At 39.1% G+C, this 21,375-nt stretch overlaps 1 protein-coding gene across 6 annotated transcripts in view; it reads left to right on the plus strand.

Moving 5' to 3' along the window:
* Window positions 1-11,503, plus strand: part of LOC5569395 (homeobox protein cut) — a 564,153-nt gene extending 552,650 nt beyond the window's left edge. For 3 of the 6 annotated variants that reach the window (XM_021852179.1, XM_021852181.1, XM_021852182.1), the window contains 3 exons: window positions 5,314-5,689; window positions 5,750-7,346; window positions 7,419-11,503. In XM_021852179.1, the coding sequence (XP_021707871.1) occupies window positions 5,314-5,689; window positions 5,750-7,346; window positions 7,419-8,798 (3,353 nt within the window). In that variant the 3' untranslated portion in view covers window positions 8,799-11,503. The remainder of the gene's footprint in view (window positions 1-5,313; window positions 5,690-5,749; window positions 7,347-7,418) is intronic. The other 3 variants (XM_021852180.1, XM_021852183.1, XM_021852184.1) reach the window with 1 other exon arrangement.
* The last annotated feature ends 9,872 nt before the right edge of the window (window positions 11,504-21,375 follow it).

The following is a 21,375-nucleotide window of genomic DNA, read 5'->3' on the forward strand; positions in this document are numbered from 1 at the left end:
GACCAAAAGATGTTCTTTGGAAAACTTTACTTTTTGTTTCCTAAAAAAATTTTGGTGAAAATTAAAAAAACTACAACTTTTTCTAGGTTTGCGCGTATTTATCCAGAAATTCTCTCATATTTTCTATTTACATTTCCCCTTAGAATTTCAGCTCAGTTACATGTTTTCCGTAATAAATTCCCTGACAAGTTTTCCAGTATTTTGTTCATGAGTTTTTCCAAAAAATGCTTCATGGATTCCTTCTGAAAATAAAGAGATTTGGACAGAAAATATACTCGGAATTTCTTTGGATAATTGATTATTGTATTAATGATTCTCTCATCAATTCCACTTCAAGTTTTTTCCAAATCTTCTACAAGAAAACCATTATCATGCTTTTCAAGAGATTCATTCAGGAACTCTCATTTGATTCGTATCAAATATATTTTATACGAAATTATTCTACCAATTCCCCCCAAATTTTCTTAAACATTTCAACCAGAAACTTCGAGAGCAGCTTCTCCAAGAACTCCCCCAATGATTCCGCGATAACCGCATAGACACCTCTAAAATATGGCCTTTTAGCATCAATGAATAATATCGCCTGAATCATTGAGACATTGGTAAAAAACATTCTGGAAGGTTTGCCCATATTCATCCATAGGTAAATTCTCTCAAATGATTTCCCAAGATTTCCCCTTAAAATTTCACCTCCAATAGATTCATGGTTTCCACGAAAATTCAAGTTTTTCCAGTCATTTTTCCATGAGTTCACCCAAAAAATGCTTGGTCTGAAAATGACTCCTTCAGAAAATTGAAAGATAAGAACAGATAATATGCTTGGGTTTGTTTTGCATTTATAATTCTGTATTGTTTTTTTCATCGATTTCTCTTTATCGTTGCTCTTTTTGCGTTATTGCAGAAAACAGATTATCTTTTCGTAACATAATTTTGTGCTGTAGAATGAAGAATCACTATATCTTGCTTCATAAACAAGAAATATTACAGATTTATCTAATTAAGCGAAGTTCTTAGCGAAAGAGAGGATCGATTAAGGGAAATTAAGAAAAAAGTTAGGCCCTATTGAAGTAACAGCACAGAATATATTTGTAATAATAATCGAAAATACTTCAGATATAGTTCATCAATAGATAGATTAGAGAAAAAAAAACCTACAATATTCCGTCAAAAATTTCTCAAGAAATGTAAACTGCTCATGTCTCGTCTGAATCAGTTTCAACATTGACATCATCGTTTTGGGTCTTAAATTTCATCGTAAACTCGAAAGGATATTCCACTTGACATTCTTCGGAAACTTTTGCCAGGAACAGAGTTATAAATTTTTCAAGAGATTTATTCTGGATTTCCTCTTACGATTTGTGTAGAACATATGGTTTGGAATATCCTCAACAAATCCAGCGTTGATTTTTCCAGAATGTTCCCAGAATTGCTCAATATTTAACTGGGATCCTCTTGGAGTACGCTCTATATTCTTTTGAAATTTTCTCATTAATTCAATTACAAATTCACCTAGAAATATTCTCAAAGTTTCCTCTGAGAGTTAGCTGTAGATTGTCCGCATTTGACAGTTGCTTTTTATTTCTGGTGAAGTGAGATTTTTGTGAGAGGATTTTTATTACCCAATCTACTTTTTCTCAACGATAAGTTCATCTTCTTTCATTTCAAATGAACCTTTTTCCCTAAACTGGAAAAAAATCTGTGGTAAAAATAACTGTATCAGCTGACTACTCCCATTCTTGCAACTACCATGAAATTTCAGACCAATTTACTATGTTTATAGTGCGTCCCACCACATTACTGGTACATTTGACAGAAATAATTTACAACAACCTGATTACGACTACGGACATGGTAAAATCAAACGCATTTCTGGTCTGCTGAAAATTGCCGGTGCGAGTGCTCAAGTTAACCCCCTAAAATGGTAGTGTTTACCGCACAATTTTTTTTTTTTGCGTGTAGCATATTCAGTGAAAGTTAGTACACGGAGACGGAATTTAACTCAATTTTGGGTTGTTTCAACGCAATTCCGTAGTTGAGCCCAATAACTCAATTTTGGCTAAATTTCCAAGGTCCCCACTAGGTAGTTTGGCTTTAATTCCATTAGAAAAATATACTCAATTTTGGGTTGATTTAACGCAAAATTGAGTTCTTTCGACCCAACATAAGAAAAGTTGCATTTACCCAAATTTGGCTTATTGGGCCAAAGTACCCCCATTGGGTAGATGCAGCTCTCTCTATTTTTGACAACATCCGTGTGGGAGAAAGAGAAAACCGAGAGATTTTGGGTTGAAACTATAATCGATATACTTAATTTTGGGTAAAGTAAACTCAAAAATTAGGTAAAAATATTTCTCCGTGTAGGATCTAGAACATTTATTTTTGGCACCACTGCTTTCCTTATTTTTGGCATCATTGCTGTCAGAATGATTTAAATGCTCTCAGTAAGGCACTATATGTAGACTCATTTGAAACATATGTAGTCCACAATGCTTAACTATCATGCTGAAAATTAGATACTTCTTTGGTAATCGGTTCAATCCAAATGAATAGATAGGTACCAAAATTTACATCCTTGAACAACAGTACTCTGAGTTTGCCCTAAAACCCATCACTCGAAGAAAACAACAATACAAATCACTGCTCCAGCATTCATAATCAATCAAAAGAATCGCACTATTAGCCTCTGCGCGTGCCATAAATTCTTTTGTTCTCTTGACTTTTACTGTGCGCCGTGTGTTGGTGCTGTCTCGCTCTCTCTCACGGGAAACTTGAAAACAGGGCGCACAGTAAAAGTCAAACGTTTTATAGCATGCATAGGCTCATAGGCCTTTTAATGTGACAGGTCCGTCTATGCATTTGTTTACATTGGTGGAGTACCGGTGCATACACGAGGCTGTCATTTTCATAGAAGAACTGTCAAAGAGCTTCCCGATCAGCTGTTTTGAAACGTCATGTGAATAGGCCTATATGTAGACTCATTTGAAACATATGTAGTCTACAATGCTTAACTATCATGCTGAAAATTAGATACTTCTTTGGTAATCGGTTCAATCCAAATGAATAGATAGGTACCAACATTTACATCCTTAAACAACAGTACTCTGAGTTTGCCCTAAAACCCATCACTCGAAGAAAACAACAATACAAATCACTGCTCCAGCATTCATAATCAATCAAAAGAATCGAAAAGGGCATCATCGCAAAACCAACCGTCAAAAAGCGGAATCCCACAGCCAACTTGAACCCAATCTTGACAAACAAAACAAGCCCTACAACATTTCAACCCGCCTCAGGAGACGGAAAAAAAGAACTCTCCGTTACGGATCAATAGCGCGGAGATCCAAACCGCAGGAAAAAGAGCATCCACAAATGACAGACATTTGTAGTAATTACTTCCTCCCACTTGTTCTCTTGTACTCTTCCTCCCATCCAAAATCCGCCACACCATCCATCTCCATCGGGGTAAATCTATAAGAGATTGTCCTTCAATCATTTCTCTAACCACCATCGAAGCAGGCACTGGCGAAAAACACGAGATTTTTTTGAATGGAAACCGTCGCACTTCGTCCACCTCTTCCCCACAACTCGGTGAAATACCGGAATCTCTTCGCCTGACCTCTCATCCTCTGCTTCATCCCCGCAATCCAAAATCACGAACCGATTGTGCTAGGAAGCACTTGTGCGATTTTTGAGAACCGTGTAGGCTGCGAGAAAAAAACGCAAACTTCCAATCAAACTGTCGTTCCCCGTTCCCCGCCGTTCGGCGAGATTAGGATGCCCGGATTCTTCGGAAACCGAATCCGGTCAGCTAGTCGTCGGCTACCGTTTAATGACAACTCCGGCCCGGGATGTTTGGATTGCGTGATTCGATCGTCATCATAATAATCTTCTATCGCCCAATCGCGTGCACTAATGACTAAATTTTCCCTTCGATTCGAATCGCAGCATGCTCTCCGTTTCCCCCACCGAACTTGATCGATTCTAAGAAGGCGAAGCTTCTTGCGTCGACGACGACTCAAGGCCTACTTGGGGTATTGTGGAGGTACGTTCCGTAGAGCGATGACATTTCACGACGACTGACTCCGCTACGGGATCATAGCGTGCTGTGTGTGTGTCATTTGCCATTGTGGGTCCTAATTCATCGGAAAATCGGATTTTGACTTGGGGTAAATTGGTCGGAACGGGAGCGTTGACAGCAACCTCTTCCATCACTTCGGCGACTTTGGACGAGGGAAGAATTAACAACAACCGAAACGTTTTACCAAACGTGGTTTGTTTACATTAGTTCCGAAAAAAAAACAGCTAACCAGCTTAGAGCGCCTGCAGGGGAATCCGGGTCGGGTGGGGGTGAGGAAAATTGCATTGCAATTTTCCACAAAAGGTGTCTTTTTCACCTTGTGACAGCGTCGTGGTTGCCCCTTTAAATGCCAATTAGTTCCGCACGCTCGTGCTTTTTTTTATTTCTGCTGGCTGACTGTCGCTTCTTGCGGGTTCCATCCAGAGAGCTTTGTTGGCCGGCTCTTTGATGGCTTGCTGCGATGATGACGATGACGGTGGAAAAAAAAAGAAGTACCTCAGCAACCGAGCGAAGCATCCCATTTGTTGTTTGGCCCTTTTTGCGCGTCGTCATCCGCCATTGCCATCATTCACCATGCTTCAGTTCGAAGTGCTTGCGAGGCGGCAGCGGCCAAAGAGAAAAGAGATGTAAAGTCGTTTTATATAAATTTTATAAAAGCTGAAACATATAAATATAGATCGAGACTTGAGATTGCACATCGTCGGGCTCTTCGCTTTTTTTTTTCATTTGCAACATTCTCCATTGCTCCTTCTGCTAGCGCTGGTGCCTCTTCCTGACCAGCCTCCGGATTGGGTTTGATGGTCGTCTCCTCCTTTCTGACAATTTGAGTAACAACCACGACGACGATGATGATGGTGATATGCTCGTTGGTATAGAATGTAGATCTCAAGTAGTGGTTTTCATCCATTTCTGGGCCGACCGAAGAGGCGAAAGACAGAGACAGGCGAGATACGAGATAAAAGCGACGCCCATTCCCTTGGAGATGCCCTCTAACTGTCGTGAAGTGGGCTTCTACACACATGCACACGGATCCACCAGAGGGATACAGTGGGTTGGGATCGATTTGGATGCGCGTTTTTTTTTTCTTCGTGACGTAGCCTCGGGACTTTCTTTTGACGGATATGCAGCGAGCAAAGTCTGGCTTTGTATTCCTCTCCATCCATAAAAATCCCTCCCGAAATGCCGATCTGAGATGCTCCGTTTTTTGCCAAATGACAGATTTGTATTAATTGTAGGTTCAGAGCCCGGAATGCCTTCGTTTGGACGACCCGAGGGCTCGGACATGAATGACGACCGCATCCATCACATCCTGTCCGAGGCTCAATCGATGATCAAGCGAGACTCGCAGGATCTCGTGACGCCTCAACATCCGTCGCAGCAGATGCACCACCAACAGCTCCAGCTCCAGCAATCGCTACTGGACGACTCGCAGCACAGTGATAATGACTCGAAGTCTCCGCATCATCGGGACGTCCAGTCGCCATTCGCCAAAGATTACCTTAACCGACGTGCTGGTTCGAGGAATAACGATTACATCCCCCAGGACAAGATCGCTAAGATCTACCAGGAGGAGTTCTCCAAACTGATGCGAAGTCCGCGGGAGTTTCCAAAGTAAGTTATGGTCTCTCAATTATCCGTGTAACACATTAATTAATGCTCTTCTCTGTGCAGTTTCCTTTTCCCTCATTTCCTTGGCGGCGGTATGCCACCGATCGAACGCCTCCAGGACGACAACATCCGCATGGCCTTGGAAGCCTATCACCGAGAGCTGGCCAAGTTGCAGCAAAATGCTTCCTCCGGAGCCGGACTTCCCAACATGCCGAACATCTCCAATTTGCCGAACTTCCTTGCCCTCCATCAACAGCAGCAAGCTCAACAGCACGCTGCCCAACAGCAACAGCAGCAGCAACAAAATCAACAGATTGGACTTAACGGATCGGTCCAGGACCTTTCACTCCCGAAAGAGAAACAACCCTCCAAACTCAACGGATCGATGACGGACTTGGAAAGCGAGATCGATGCTGCCAACAAGGAAGTAGACGAAACCATGAAGCACAGCGCTTTCAGTTTAGTCAAGCCAAAACCGGAACCAGGCACTTGCACTCCAACCACCACCGCCTCGTCTGCCCCAAGTCCGATCAGCAACAGCATCCTGCCACCGGTCATCCCGCCATCGGAAGACATGTCTGTCACAGTCAGTCCCCTACAAAGGATGGCCTCCATCACAAACTCCCTCATCACTCAGCCTCCAGTCACACCACATCACTCGTCCCAGCAGCGACCACTCAAAGCCATCCTTCCACCCATCACTCAGCAACAGTTCGACCTGTACAACAATCTCAACACCGAAGACATCGTCCGACGTGTCAAGGAATCCCTCTCGCAATACTCCATTAGTCAACGACTCTTTGGCGAATCCGTACTCGGTCTATCGCAGGGCTCCGTCAGTGACCTGCTTGCGCGACCCAAACCTTGGCACATGCTCACCCAAAAAGGCCGAGAACCCTTCATCCGCATGAAGATGTTCTTGGAAGACGACAATGCCGTACACAAGCTAGTCGCCAGTCAGTACAAGATTGCCCCGGAGAAACTCATGCGAACCGGCAACTACAGCGGTTCTCCTCAAATCCCCGGTATGATGGTCAAACAGATGCCTCCTCTGCCGAAGATGCTAAGCGACTCCATCAACAAGCTCCAGCAAGACCAAAAGACGCTCCTCCAGCTGCAAATGTCCCAAATGCAACAGATGCCCCCAACGTCACAAGCACAGCAACTCCAGCAGCATCAACAGCAACTCCACCAACAACAAATGGCAGCCGCGGCAGCAGCTGCCCAGCACCACGCTCAACAAGAAGCTGCCGCCCGCCAACAACAGCAGCAACCTCCCTCATCACAGCCATCCCCCATCCCTCCCCCGCCGCAATCTCTCCAACAACAAGCCAACCACCAGCGACAGCAACCATCCCCCCAAACGATGCTGCTGACACCGCCCGGCATTCCACCGCAACACGCCATTCCTCTGCAAACGTCCGGTCCACTGGACAAGAAGCCACCCCTCATGCTCGGCATCCATTCCCCGCAGCAAACGTCCACTCCCGCAAGCCACCAACCAGGTCCACCCCCTGGCGTCAACTCCATGCGTGGAGCCCTCCATCAGCACATCTCACCCACCGTGTACGAGATGGCAGCCCTAACGCAGGACTTGGACACCCAAACGATCACCACCAAGATCAAGGAAGCGTTGCTCGCCAACAACATCGGTCAGAAGGTATGTTTTGGCACTCTTCAACCTCGATTACCATTTCTAATTCAATGTCAAACTTTCCTTCTCCATCCACAGATCTTCGGCGAAGCCGTTCTCGGTCTCTCGCAGGGTTCGGTCTCTGAGCTCCTGTCTAAGCCGAAACCGTGGCACATGCTCAGCATCAAGGGCCGAGAACCGTTCATCCGGATGCAACTCTGGCTCAGCGACGCCAACAACGTCGAACGGTTGCAGATGCTCAAGAACGAGCGCCGTGAAGCGAGCAAACGGCGACGTTCTACCGGGCCCGGAGCTCAGGACAACAGCTCCGACACCAGCAGTAACGACACCTCCGAATTTTATCACTCCAATTCGCCCGGACCGGGATCGGTCGGTTCCGGTGCCGCTCCGCCCAACAAGAAACAACGTGTGCTCTTCTCCGAAGAGCAAAAAGAAGCACTTCGCCTAGCGTTCGCCTTGGACCCGTACCCGAACGTACAAACTATCGAATTCTTGGCGACTGAACTCGGCCTCTCCACTCGTACCATCACCAACTGGTTCCACAATCACCGAATGCGACTAAAACAGCAAGTCCCTCATGGTCAACCCAGCGAACCAATTCCCTCGCGGGAGAACCAATCTGGAGCGCCCTTCGACCCTGTTCAATTCCGAGTACTGCTGAGCCAACGGTTAATGGAAATCCAGAAGGAACGCATGGGCCTCAGTGGAGTTCCCTTGCCCTACCCGCCGTACTTTGCTGCCAACCCGAACCTGGCGGCCCTCATCGGACGAGGATTCATTCCCGGGGACGTGGACCTAGCAGCTTTGAACAAAGCAGTCAGTGAACAGATGAGCGGATTGGATCTGTCGATGCCTTCATCGGTCAAACGGGAAGGCGAAGAGGACTTCGATGAGGACGGTGAAAGTGGTCATATGAGCGATTCTGAATCGGTGGATGGTGGAGCGCGAAGAGGAGATGGCGACGAGCACTCTGCAGCAAGTTTGTCGCTAGCTCAAGCTATGAGTGCAATGTCGAGGATAAACCGGCGAAAACCGGCTGCTCCACAGTGGGTCAACCCAGACTGGCAGGACGACAAGAATCCGGGCATTCCAGGCGGTGAGAAGAAAGACGGCGATCTCCTCAACGGAGTTTGCATGATGCAATCTGAAGGAGTCCAATCGGTTCAGCAAAGGTTTGTGGCTGCAATGGCTGCGGCAGCGGCAGCAGTCGCGGCGGCTGCGTCCGGTGCAAGTGATAATGAACAGGATGATGCCAAGTCGACGCATTCCAAACAGTCGATTGACGACCAGCAGCAACAGGAAGAAGAGGAAGAGGCTCGTGAAGATAAGGACGAATCTGCGGTGAGTGTGGCGTCGACGGCAGGCGGTGAAAATGGCGGGGAGGGGTCCGACAAGGACAAGGATCTGGTTCAGGTCAAAACGGAACTGATGGAGGAAACCGAACGGTGGGAGTATTGAACGGAAAGACCGGTTATGAACCGATCCGAGTAGGCGGCGGCGAAGGTAAGCTGTCAAAAAGTCAGTGCAATCGATAATAGCTAAACAAAAGAACGCAAACAAAAAAATGCGACAAATAAGCATGGAAAAAGTCCGATCCGAATGGACAAAAATGTGATTTTAAAACAAATATGAGAAGAACATTTCGATGAACTCTTCTGTTTTATCTTTGTTATACAATTTGTTTTACGTGAATGGATGCTCGTACTATTTTCTTCTTTTCCTAAGGTAAGCTCTAAACTCTTTAAAAAATCTCTGACTGCGATCCAACTTCCTCAGTTGTAAACAAATGTTTATATATTTTAAACCTTGGTTTTCTGTTCCATTGTACATATTTTACCTTGAGCCGATAGGGATAAGTTTTTTCCTTCTTTTGAACTATCAATATAAGAAGACTGTTGAAACAAGTTTTAAATATAATATCGATGATTATAAAGTGAATGAAATAGCGTAGATTTTAAGCCACTAGTGTAACTTTTAAGAGAGGGATAACACATTTTTACATTAGGATTATCGAACGGAATCGAACAAACCCTTCTACTTTTCTGTTTTAGTTGTATGAGGGATGAGTTTTTCTCCAAATTGCATTTACTTCTACCTATCTCGAGTCTAAGCGCGATCATAGGGCATATTCGGTAAACTTTAACGTACTTATAGATAAATAATGCTAGCGATAAATATGTGTCTCCCCCCTCTGGTGAACAAAAATCCCCGAGTGTTTTCCCCGCATCAGGAGAGAAAAGATAATCAAAAAAAAAAAACTCAAACCATGTGGGAACTTTTCGTGAACGGAGAATCAAAATGTTAGAAATCGAACACCGACCGAAAGTATCTTGAATGTAAATAATTTAAACAAAATATGGAGAAATTCCCATCTAATGAATACATATACACATTAAAGCAGAAACACTCACAAACACAAGTAAAGGAAAAAAGGCCAAATATTTAGCAGATAGTGATAAAATCATTAAAAGTAGCGAAAATTTTAAGTTTTCTGTAAATTTTCTTCTCCAATGTTCTTTTATTAAGCTATAGCGACTATTTATTAGCATGTCTTCTTTTTGTTTTAGCTGCAAATCAAGTTAAGATTCGCGAAAAGTACAGGATTTTAGAAACTCAAAACAATGTACACACACTTATAATTACTGCATTAAAGCCAACCGATAATGATGGAACAGTTAAAGTTCATAAATTTGCATAAGGAACGATCTCAAAACCAACCAAATATATTTAAAGCAAACAGAAAGTAAAGAACAAACACGCAAATCTCTCACACAAGTGTTGGAAAAGCAACACAGAAAACGAGTGCATTTTCACGCAAATGGGAAGATGGGGCAGTCAAATTTCCCTCGCCAATCGACTTGTGCGTCGGTCGGCCGTGTAAATCTTTTGTACATATAATTTTCTCTCAGTTCAGAAGGCTCGGAAAGAATCGAACGCAAACTTTGCTTGTTTTGGAAAACCTATGAAAGCGAAGGCAAACCGCGCAAAACGCATATCCGAATTTAAAGGAACAACAGAATTAAATGAAAAGTAAACAAATATTTATTCAGAAATTTTAGAACATACACACAAATCGTAAAGAAAACATTAATTTTTACAATGTGTAAAAAGATAGCAACCCTACTGGAAAAGAAACAAAAGGAACCACAGTCCTTGCAAATTATCATCAATCAGCAACAGCTACAAAAAGATAAAACAGTGTAAATTTAAAACCAAGATCGAAATTTGTGCTGCTAACATTGGGTTTCTTTGAAGTTCTTTTCTGGATCGCATTCGTTCGTTCGAAATCGCGACGTTTATTTTCTCAATGTGGAACAACAATTGTCACATGCATTTAGCTGACAGACTTCTCACTTTCAGAAATGAAAGCGAAAACAGTGGGAAAATAAGACGAGTAAAAACAATCAAATTGTTTGAATAAAAATAAATTTAACTGAAATAGCTAGGAATGTGAATTTTATATAACAAAAGAAAATGCAAATGAAGGAAGGCATAATCTATAGAAACGAATCGGAGCTATTGAAACAACACGGAACTTTTAGAAACAGGAAAATTGCAATACGTAAACAAGCATCATTCAAGTGGACATGAATATTTCAAAAAAATATAAATTCAAAATATATTGAAACTTACAAAAAATGCGCTCATAGTTCAAATGTTTATTTCCTAAAATTACATCGCCAGCTCATTGAAAGGACAAAGCTACAAACATTTTGTTGCAATCCTTTTTGTGAATGGAAAGAATGCGGTATACTTTTCCAAGCTCACCGCAAACCACGATGAACACAAATTATGTTTAAAGCAAGAGACAAACATATTGAATTTGTTAACTTATTGCTGTCAATTAGTTTTCCGTTTCTCATGTTTCCTTTTATTGCTAGTGATACCATAATTTAACGAATCACTGCAAGCTTCTTTGTTTTATCAAAAAAAAAGATAGTCGTGATTAGGAGACACATCTTTGTAGATAATCCGGGAAACAGTTTGTCCATCTCTCCTCCTCTAAGTAAATTAGAAACAGAAATCAGAATTTGACCGCTAAGCAAGGAGACATTGTAAATTAAATATGTCTATAAATCAGCTGAGTAATGGAAAAAATAGTTCACAGGAGGAGAATATCTGTAAACATGAAAATGAATGAAAGTACATAGCTCTGTAGCCATCAGAAGACCCAATTTTGAAATCCATGCACTCGAATAACGTATGGAGGGCAAGGGAATCGTTTTAAAATCGAACTGCATATGGAGAGAAGGAAGAAAAACAGAACAAAACAGTAATCATAATTGAATAAATTAAAGCACAACAACGTGGAAAAAAAAATAATCAAGTGAAAATAGTGGACGAATAATAAAGAAATCTGTAAATACTTATTATCATATCATTATATTATATTAATTAATTATAATTATTATATATTAAAATTATTATTACAATTATAATGGTAACATTATTACATTGAATGAATAAAGTAAAACGGTAATAAAACAAACATATTCATATTTTACTGAATCGAGTTGAGAAAACGTTCCGTCAAATCCGAAAGTTTTCATTACCCCAAATCTAATTTACCGTCAAAAAAAAAAAACAAACAAACTTTTTGTCAAAACGTTTAGTCTGGCAATGGAATATGCAATAGAGTCTCTTTCGTTTTGCGTATCTCCAAATTCTCAGATCATTCTATGTGCAACATCTTTAGTAAGTATGCTTGTATATGTGTATGTATTGCGCTAAGTTTGCGTACGCGTATAACTTTAAGCTCGTACGTAGTAGAACAGTTAAGTTACATTTTATAGCGCTCGAGCTTTGCGTTCCTGCTGATTGCCATAAAGCTCACTGCGACAGTGAAGCTTTTGAAGGGTAGCTTTTTCCCATGGAAGATGAGCTTACAGTTCCAAATCTACTTTATCGGCCATGTTTAAACCCTAAAAATTCGACTCAGAGTTTAGAATGTCTTTTATTGTAACTGATATTAATTGACTTATTTTGTCATGTCTTCACACTAAGCTCTTACGGTGAATTTCACCGTAATCTCAACAGCTGAACAGTTCGGTGAAATAAAACACCGTAACTTCGTCGGAATTTAACGGATTCCGGTGATTTTTACCGAATACTGTAAAAAATTACCGTACTCCGTTAATTTATTTTTCCGAACTATTCAGCTGTTGAAATTTCACAGGAATCCGTAAAATAATTTATGTGATGATTATTTTACATTATAGATAATAATATTGCCCGAGCAACACATGCGTTACAAACCCAGTCAGCTGTGGCATGATAGCTCGTATTAGTAAGAGTAATTTTTAAGATGTGCTAAGCCAGGCCTGTCCAACCTTTTTGAACCGCGGGCCAAATCGCAGAACATTTTTTTTGGCGTGGGCCACATTTTTAAACGCACAATTTTTCGTCAAATTCGGCAAAAGTCAGTAAACAAGGTTCTTATAATTTGACAAAAATCAGTGAATGAAGTATTTTTTTTAACAAATCAAAACCAGATAATTGTTGCTATGTATCCTGTTGGATATTGCGATAATCCCTTAAAAAATATGTTATAATCTTGTCCATGATATTTTGAAGCAACTAGCCCAAAAATGTTGGATCTTGTGAGAATAATATCCAGGATTTTATACAAAATCATACTCCGAATTCTGTCAAGATGGCCCAAAATTTACTAACAAAAAATTTGGTCAGAATGTCCAGAATTTTACAAGAATCCTTCCAAATCTCATTCAATAATCATTTCGAAATGTAACCTTGAAATCTTTCAGAATGCTGAAAATTTTTCAAAAGAAGCCTGCTCAAAATTTTATTTTAAATTTGCTTAAGGTTCTGCAAAACCGTACATAGCATTACATTGTAATTGACCAGGATTTCCAAAAATCACGTATTGAATTTGAGCTGAAAATGTTCCAAAAATCACGTATTGAATTTGTTGAAAATTCTGGCCAGAAGTCTATAGGATCAAAGTGAAAGTTCTGTAACAATCTCGTATCCAGAATTCTTGGAAAACCTATTTTATTGTCAAGTATTCTGACTCTCAGATTTATTTCTATGATTCTGAGAGAATGTTAGTCTTTAATTCAGTGAAATTATGTACGAAAATTTAGCCTTTCGTCCATAAGTTTTTTGAGACAGCATTTTTTTAATTTCGATGGAAGTCATGGTAGAACATTGTTGAAATATCTAGAATTTGAGATTTAGAATTTGATCATTCATAAAATTGAGTACTAAGATGATTGAAAAACAATTTAAATAATAACCAAGCTAAAATATTAGGTTGAAACTAAATTGAAAATAAATAGTCTTGGTATGTTCTAACTTCGGGTTGGTAGAATAATCAACAAGCCAAATATGAGAAAAATCTTCAAACCCTCCGCGGGCCGCACAAAATGAGGTCGGGCCGTACGTTGGGCAGCCCTGTGCTAAGCTTTATTGCTCGATGAGGAACAGTGAATGGTCGAATTTTGTCGCGTCCTACTACAATACAAAAGATTCTTCTTGGTTGGAAATGTAATTTTTCATTAGACAAGTGGGACCTGAAGCATTAGAGATACCCCATGGCAATAATTTGCCAATTTTCATTTGAAAGACAAAAGTATCATGTACGATTTTTGTGTTTTACACATTTTAAACAAATTTGGCCTTTGTTGAATATCAAAATAATATATAAAAAATGTTTTGATTCGGAGGGTTACTTTCGTGCAAAAATTAGGATCAGTAATATTCATCGAATTGTTCGCAAAGTGCGGTGACGCAAAGGACAACAATAGAAACTGATGCGATCGTTTATTACTTTCGTGGAAATTATCATTCTATATAGGATGAATCATGTATTTTGGACAGGCTGAGGATAATTCTGGAAACGGCGATCGATTTGCTGCATATGATACTAATATGGACCCGTGCATGCGTTCACTCGTTGACGTTTGAGTGGTGCCGTGTTATTTATGTGACCACCCAAGTAACCATAAGCACTAATAATAAGCCCTTAATCAGTATCATAGATGCGTACATGCATTAAAATAGCACCACAAATGCTTACACACCTTATAACAGCACTTCCGCTGCATAGAAACCCTATTACGGCATCATTAATGCTTCTAAGTCTGATGCATACAGGCATTAAATAAGCACTATATTGGCTTTATATTCGAATACAGAGCATGTTTAAATGCCATCCAGTGTTTTGACAGATATACCACGTGCTTTGTGTTTCCGTATAGTGGTAAGAGGGAGTCAAACATAAATCTTCTCACCACTACAATTGCAGGTTTCATGACGGGGAAAAGTGATTGTTTAAATTGGCCACTTTTCTTTCCAATACTATTCGTCTTATGTGGCCGAAGGAGCAAAGGAGCAGGACAACAACTCAACAATACGGGTGTCGCAGGTTCGAGACGCAAAATGAGGAATTTCATCATGATTAAACGAGGATCAAAATGTGGCAATTGCAAGTCCTCAAAAGGATGTAAACTACCAAAACGAATATGTCTGATACGGAGAAGTACTATCTGTATCATTTTATTACATTTTTTGCATACTATTAGAGGTTTCCGTTTTCATTCATTCATTTATTTACCTCGTGTACCAGTTGCTTGGCCGCATACGCGAAAGCTCTCTGGCTGCGTACGCGAAAGCACAAAATATTCGCCCTAAATACCTGGCGAAAACAACTGACGTTTGTCACGTGGTCTTATATCGGCATTAGTGGTGCAAAGAAGCACGGTTATATCTTTGCACTATAATGGCACGCTATTTCGCCTTTTCTGGCATTATAATAGCATTATATGCGTATATAAAACTGACATGCATCAAATGATTACCCTATATGTGCATATAATGCTGTTACCGTGCCGCATTATCGTGCTTACTGGTTCTTGGGTAGTGAACACGTGCATTGGTCCATAAGGTAATCCAGGGAAGTGAAAATCCGTGTTAGATGGGACCTTCCGTTATAACTCATTTAGGAAAAATTTTCAAGGAAGTATTCTTAGAGAAAGTTGAAAATACAATTGTATGGAATGTATTTAGTACAACAATATTGTAATATTGTATAAAATTATTCTGGCCTGGATCATGGAAATGAACGGTGCCAAAGGGAAGTTGCACCATTAAATAATATTCGTCTGTATAGCATATCACCTTCCTAGTACTTTGGTACACCTCTAACGGTTCATGATTTCAAGCTAGGGCTAGGGCTCAAGAGTTTCTTATACATCAGTGCTGGTTGATGATGGTGTAGTTTGTTCAGACGAAGTGTAGCATCCTCTTTACTAATCAGTAATGGCGGATAAGTTTCGAAGCTAACGCGTGTTCCAACTTTTTATGATGTAACTCAAAAGTGACTGTTCGGGGGGTTTCTAAAAAGTCTAATTTTTCTATGTATATATATATTTTTTTTTGTTTTTACTTATGAAATACAAATTCAAAATTCAACAAAGACCTAGATGAAATTTGGAATGCATCATCAGAACGATTATTGTACTATTTTTACTAAACTGTATTTGTTATTTATATCGAATTTAGTAGTTTCGAAAAACAATGCCATCGTATTGAGTAGTTTAATTTCGTCAATGATTGAAAGTTTTCGTGCTACTTTTTAATTAAAACTTATAAATGATAGATTTTGAACATGTTTTATTCCTCTTTACGCTCTTAGTAAGGAATTTTCAGTTAATATTATTTTTATTATTGAAATGGTTAACCTACTGATGGAGATTGACACATGAAACTGAATGGGTTTCACTTGCCTCGTTTAGCTAGTCTAACGGTTTTATAATCTTTTAGATTATTCGATTAAATTCATGCGCACTCCAGCACATATATTGCCAAAATATTGTGTTGTTGGATTTGCAAAATATTGGCATTTGAGTATGTTATTGAACAATTTCTTTGAACTATCATATTTGCCCCGGAGTACCATACACGACATGGGAGACGGTCTTACAGTACGAAATACGCATATCTGTCAAAAGATCAGACATTGAAGAATTTCCTCTCTTTTGTTTTCGAAGCACGATCAAAGCAAGTGTAGAAAAACATTGTATCTGTATCGGTGTATGATCGGAAATGATCCGTAAGTTATAACAAACTTGATAAATAACAGCAACAAACGAGACCTCCAAACAGAGAGCGATGATAAAATCCATTTTACTTCCTTATTTACCATTGGAGCTAGGTGTTTTATTTTACAGACATGATAAACATCCCGGGACATCCGATAGAAATACTGTCCACCAGTGGTGTAGTTTGAGTTTTGGAGGCCCTGCGCGGAGATAGATTTGGGGGCTCCTCACTTAGAGGTTTTCAAAATATGCCTTATGTTGCCGGACTCACATCACACGTCCCTTGAACATCTTTTCGAAAATGTTCAACATTTCGATGAAAATTTGAATAAAAAATCAAAAAATATTCTGCCGTTTAAAGTTTACCCATACGAGGGAGTAGATAGGATTTCCACATGGAAGTCTTGTGGACTCGAAAACTTCAGAAACTTCAATATGTTTCTGTTGGATATTTTCTGTGTTTTGTACGGTATTTAGTACTATGCTAACGGTTATTCCTAATTAAACTTTTTGAAAAAAAACGTGCTCCCTGAAAAAAAAAATGAAAAACGAATCCAAAAGGATTTTAATGAATTGAAATCCTTAGAAGAAGGCCAGATACATCACTTGTTATGTTAGACGACTGGCTTAAGTCTAAATCAATTCTTTGAGAAATCACTAGATGAAATCCTGATGGAATGGCTCAGAATTATCTGTAAGGTATTAATATTATTATTATTTATATATTTCATCCGACTTTTTTGTCCTAATGGATAAAGTCTTGGAACTAGTAATAAATATATCGTAAAATATATCTTGTCTTGAATCGAACAGATGAACAACTTCGTTAAAACACTCCATCATTGATCGCACTGGTTCTTGGGGAGCCTAGTCCCGTCGTCTGAATCGGAGAAACTCGGGACGGTGAATGGCGTTGATTGGAGTATTTAACCTTATCATTCGAAGCAAGTTTGGCGCATCGATCTCCGCTGATATTAGTTTAGCCACAAACTGAGCTTTAGAGTATCTACATGAGAGCGCAGGAAAAAGTTTCCTAGATGTGTTGCTTATGATGATTCTGAAGAAATCCAGTTGGAATTTTTGCAAAAAATATAAAAGAGTTTTTAAACGAATTCTTCGAAGAATTTTCTCTCGTTTTCAACGAAATCTTGGAGGAAAATCTGGAAATGTTTAATAAAAAAAAAAGATTTGCAAAATCCATAATTCAATAAATTATTGGTATACTTTATAGCAGAAGCACTGCAGAAATACCTGTGGTTATCTCTAAAAGAAAGTTTTCTGGACAAGGCTGATACAAATATTATTTTTATTTCATGTCATCACATTCCTAGAATATTTGAAAATTTCGAAGGAAAACAAAAAGATTTATTGTTCATTTTAACTCTGTCTGGGTATTGACGTTTCCAGAGTCAAAGAAAGCCATTGAACAAAGACCCCAAGGGCAACCTGAAACATGAAGAACGTCACTGTTCAAAAAACAAAAATTAAAATTTGTAATATTTTTCTACTATTTTCTTTATTATTACCCAAGATTGTAACCTAGATATTTTTCTCCGCCTTGAGAGTGCGCTTGGTAAAACCAGGATGAAAATTGAGAGTGCACAAGCCCTTCAAAGGTTATATGGGAATTACTATGGGAAAAGCAAGCAAATGATTGTATGACATTTGCCAGAAAACCATTTGCCAGAATCAATTTGCCAGAATGATTTTTGCCAGAAAACCATTCCCCAGAATGTACCATTCGCCAGAAAGCCATTCCCCAGAATCATTTTTTGTAATTCGTTTTCATCCTTGATATCAATTGATCGACATATTTGTGAAGATGCATCGAAGCCAAACCTCAAATTTTCAAGAGCGCAAATCTAGAGACCCAAACAGCCATTCCAGCTGAAAATTAAATCGATTGGTCACCACCAGCGTGTGACCAATCGATTAAGTTTTCAGCTCAAACCGCTGGCTGGTTCTCGAGGTTTATGCTCTTGAAAATTTGAGGTTTGGTATCGATGCATCTTCACCTCAAGCCTACCGAAATTTTCGATATTTGTCATTTTTGTATCTTGAATATACTCATATTATTTGCACTTATAGCATGAAACATTGTGTAGTCAACTTTCACATTATTTACATCAAGAGAATTGGACTACTAGCACTGCACAGCTGCAGCGCAAAATTAATTAAAATTTAGCGTCACTTCTACAGTACTTCACTCGCATCGTAAAAATTGCTCCAAATAATGTTTATATCTTAGTAATATTATAACAAGTATAAAACAACGCAACTGATCGATCCGTGTTATTTAGTCTATGTTGTTTCAATCCTTCGCATACAATTTTATGCAATTTTCACTACTTACATAGTTGGTTTGAGAACAAAAAAGATGAAACGTTTGACACGAATTAGTTTAGTTGAATAAATTCTGAAATATGAATAATGTATCTTTGCGGAAAAAAAATTGCAAAACAACTAAAAAGAACAGCCTTTGAGTGAAAGAAGGGAAAATTATGTTTGAAATATGATCAGTTTAGCGCCAATAATCATTGGAACAATATAACTCAAATGACTACCCAACGTTCTTTCGGTCATATATTTAAATACATTATTCAGCCCTTGAAAAGAACGTTAAACTGTTTTACTCTTAATAATAATTTAAACCGCATTATTTATTGTTTTAAAGTAGTTTTACAACATTTGCGACAGGCTGCCGGAAAACTCTTCAATATTCATTGTTTACCCTGATTGGTAGTTTTAGCTATCTGGAACCGGATATATTTTAAAATTCTTAGCAGGACTACTACGTGGCCATGATTAATGGTGGAAACCAAAAAAACACACATATATTGGTTTCTCATATTCTGTCGCTTGCTCTACGAAACAAGTCGGTTATGAAGATTAATGTTTTCGGAATCACTCGAGTAATCTTCAATGAGAAATAAGATGAAGGTCATGGTAAATATTCCATTATTGAATCACTTTTAATTAAGTTTTTTTTTATTTGAGGACATATATTGATTGTTCATTTCCCGATATTTGCATTTTTTACATAAATCCTTTTTACAGACATTTTTTTTGACAGCAGTCCTATATTGATTTTTTTTAGCTGTAATTATTTAAAATTGAGATGACATAACCTTGTTTACATTACTTCCATTCCTTCTGTTAACTGCAGGCAGAAACACACAGTACAATTATAAAGACTAGCCAATAATATAAAGAAGGGTAAATCTCCTATGAAGCATATAAGTCCTTGAATTAGTTAGCCCTAAAGAACAGCCTAATCTTCAAAGAAGGGAAAATCATTAATAGAATGTTGAAAATACAGTTGCCTATAAGGGGTTGTCCATTAACTTTCAACTTTCATTGCCAATTGATCATTTTTGCATGTGTATAACGTATTGCCGATATGAATATGCTCTATGCCCTGGGAAATCGAGACAATTTTCAATCCAATAAAATCTTCGCCCGGTGGAATTCGAACTCACGTCCGTCAGATTGCTGAATAGCTGAATGTTTACCCCTACAGCTATCTATATAATAATAATGATATCATTATTAGTTTAAAACATTTTATCAAACAAAAAGCTTAAAAACTTACGTCACAATTATTTTGCATATAATTATGTATCGTACGCTGAAAATCATAATGATTCGAAAGATTTTACACACCTAAATATTACTACACAAAGCAAAGTAATGTAGTAATATTTTTTCTGGGAAATGGTCTTTCTGGGGAATGACTTTCTGGGGAATGGTCCATTCTGGCAAATGGTTTTCTGGCAAATGATCCATTCTGGCAAATTGATTCTGGCAAACGGCTTTCTGGCAAATGGTTTTCTGGCATATGTCATACAACCAAGCAAATCATTCAATCGGTCATAATATTTGCCCATGTGCACTTGGGGATTAGAGATACGTTGACACTGTGAGATACATTCATCAACTACAACTTTGCTGAATACCGTTTTCAAATCGGATGCCTCAGTAATTAGTTATTGATTTAAATCCAATCGAAAATTTGTTTACAGTGTTCATTCATCTTCTGAACAGGCAACATTGCTGCATCTGGCGCGAAAGATAGCACACATAAATCATGGCTACTATGTTTTACTGCATATGAGCGATGTGGAGCAAAAACGATTTTTGAACCACTCTAATATATACACATGCAAAAATGGTCAACCGGCAAAGAAAGCCCTCAGTTAATAACTGTGGAAGTGCTCATAAGAACACTAATCTGAGAAACAGGCTTTGTCCCAGTTGGGACGTAACGCCAGAAAGAAGAAGAGTGACTTCAGTCGAGAAAGGACTACCAACTGGTGAGCTCGTTTCATGCTTGTGATATCACATTTTTAATCGTAGATATGTTGCACTTATTTAATCGTACTTAATGACGTCACTATTAGTGCCGGCCTAAGTTTTATTAAAAAAAAAATGAGAAGCACGTACATTCGTTTATTTATTTGTCGTAGTTACTATAAATAACCTTTGAATAGTTTGATATTAAACATGTTGATGCACTGATAGGTAACTTTTGAGGCTACATGAATCGCATCACTTACCAAGGTGAATCATGATCAACTAGCTTTTGAACCCTCATACCAACAAAACTGTTTCTTGTGAAAACCATGGTAAACCATAGGTACCGCACTCACCGCTCCCTCTAGCTACGCTACTGCTCTCCACCAGGTTTTGAGCTTGTTTAGATGGGTTTTATCATTTACTGTTATCCCCCTGATCTAATCAGCGCTGTATCAGATGAAAATAAACAAGCTCTCATGATACGCTGCGGATCATGCTTGTTACAGAAAGTGATAAGTGAGAGATTTCCCTTGAATCTATCTTCATCAGAGCCAGATTTGTTTTGCTCGCATCTTTTGGTGAAATCCAGACAAGCAGTGAATCACGCTATGATTTTTTGCCGGTGAGAAAATTGAGTGAGCATCGATATTTTCCTTAGAGTTAAAAATTTGTGTCTG

Source organism: Aedes aegypti, chromosome 3 (genome assembly GCF_002204515.2).
Source record: "Aedes aegypti strain LVP_AGWG chromosome 3, AaegL5.0 Primary Assembly, whole genome shotgun sequence".
NCBI classification, from domain to species: domain Eukaryota; kingdom Metazoa; phylum Arthropoda; class Insecta; order Diptera; family Culicidae; genus Aedes; species Aedes aegypti.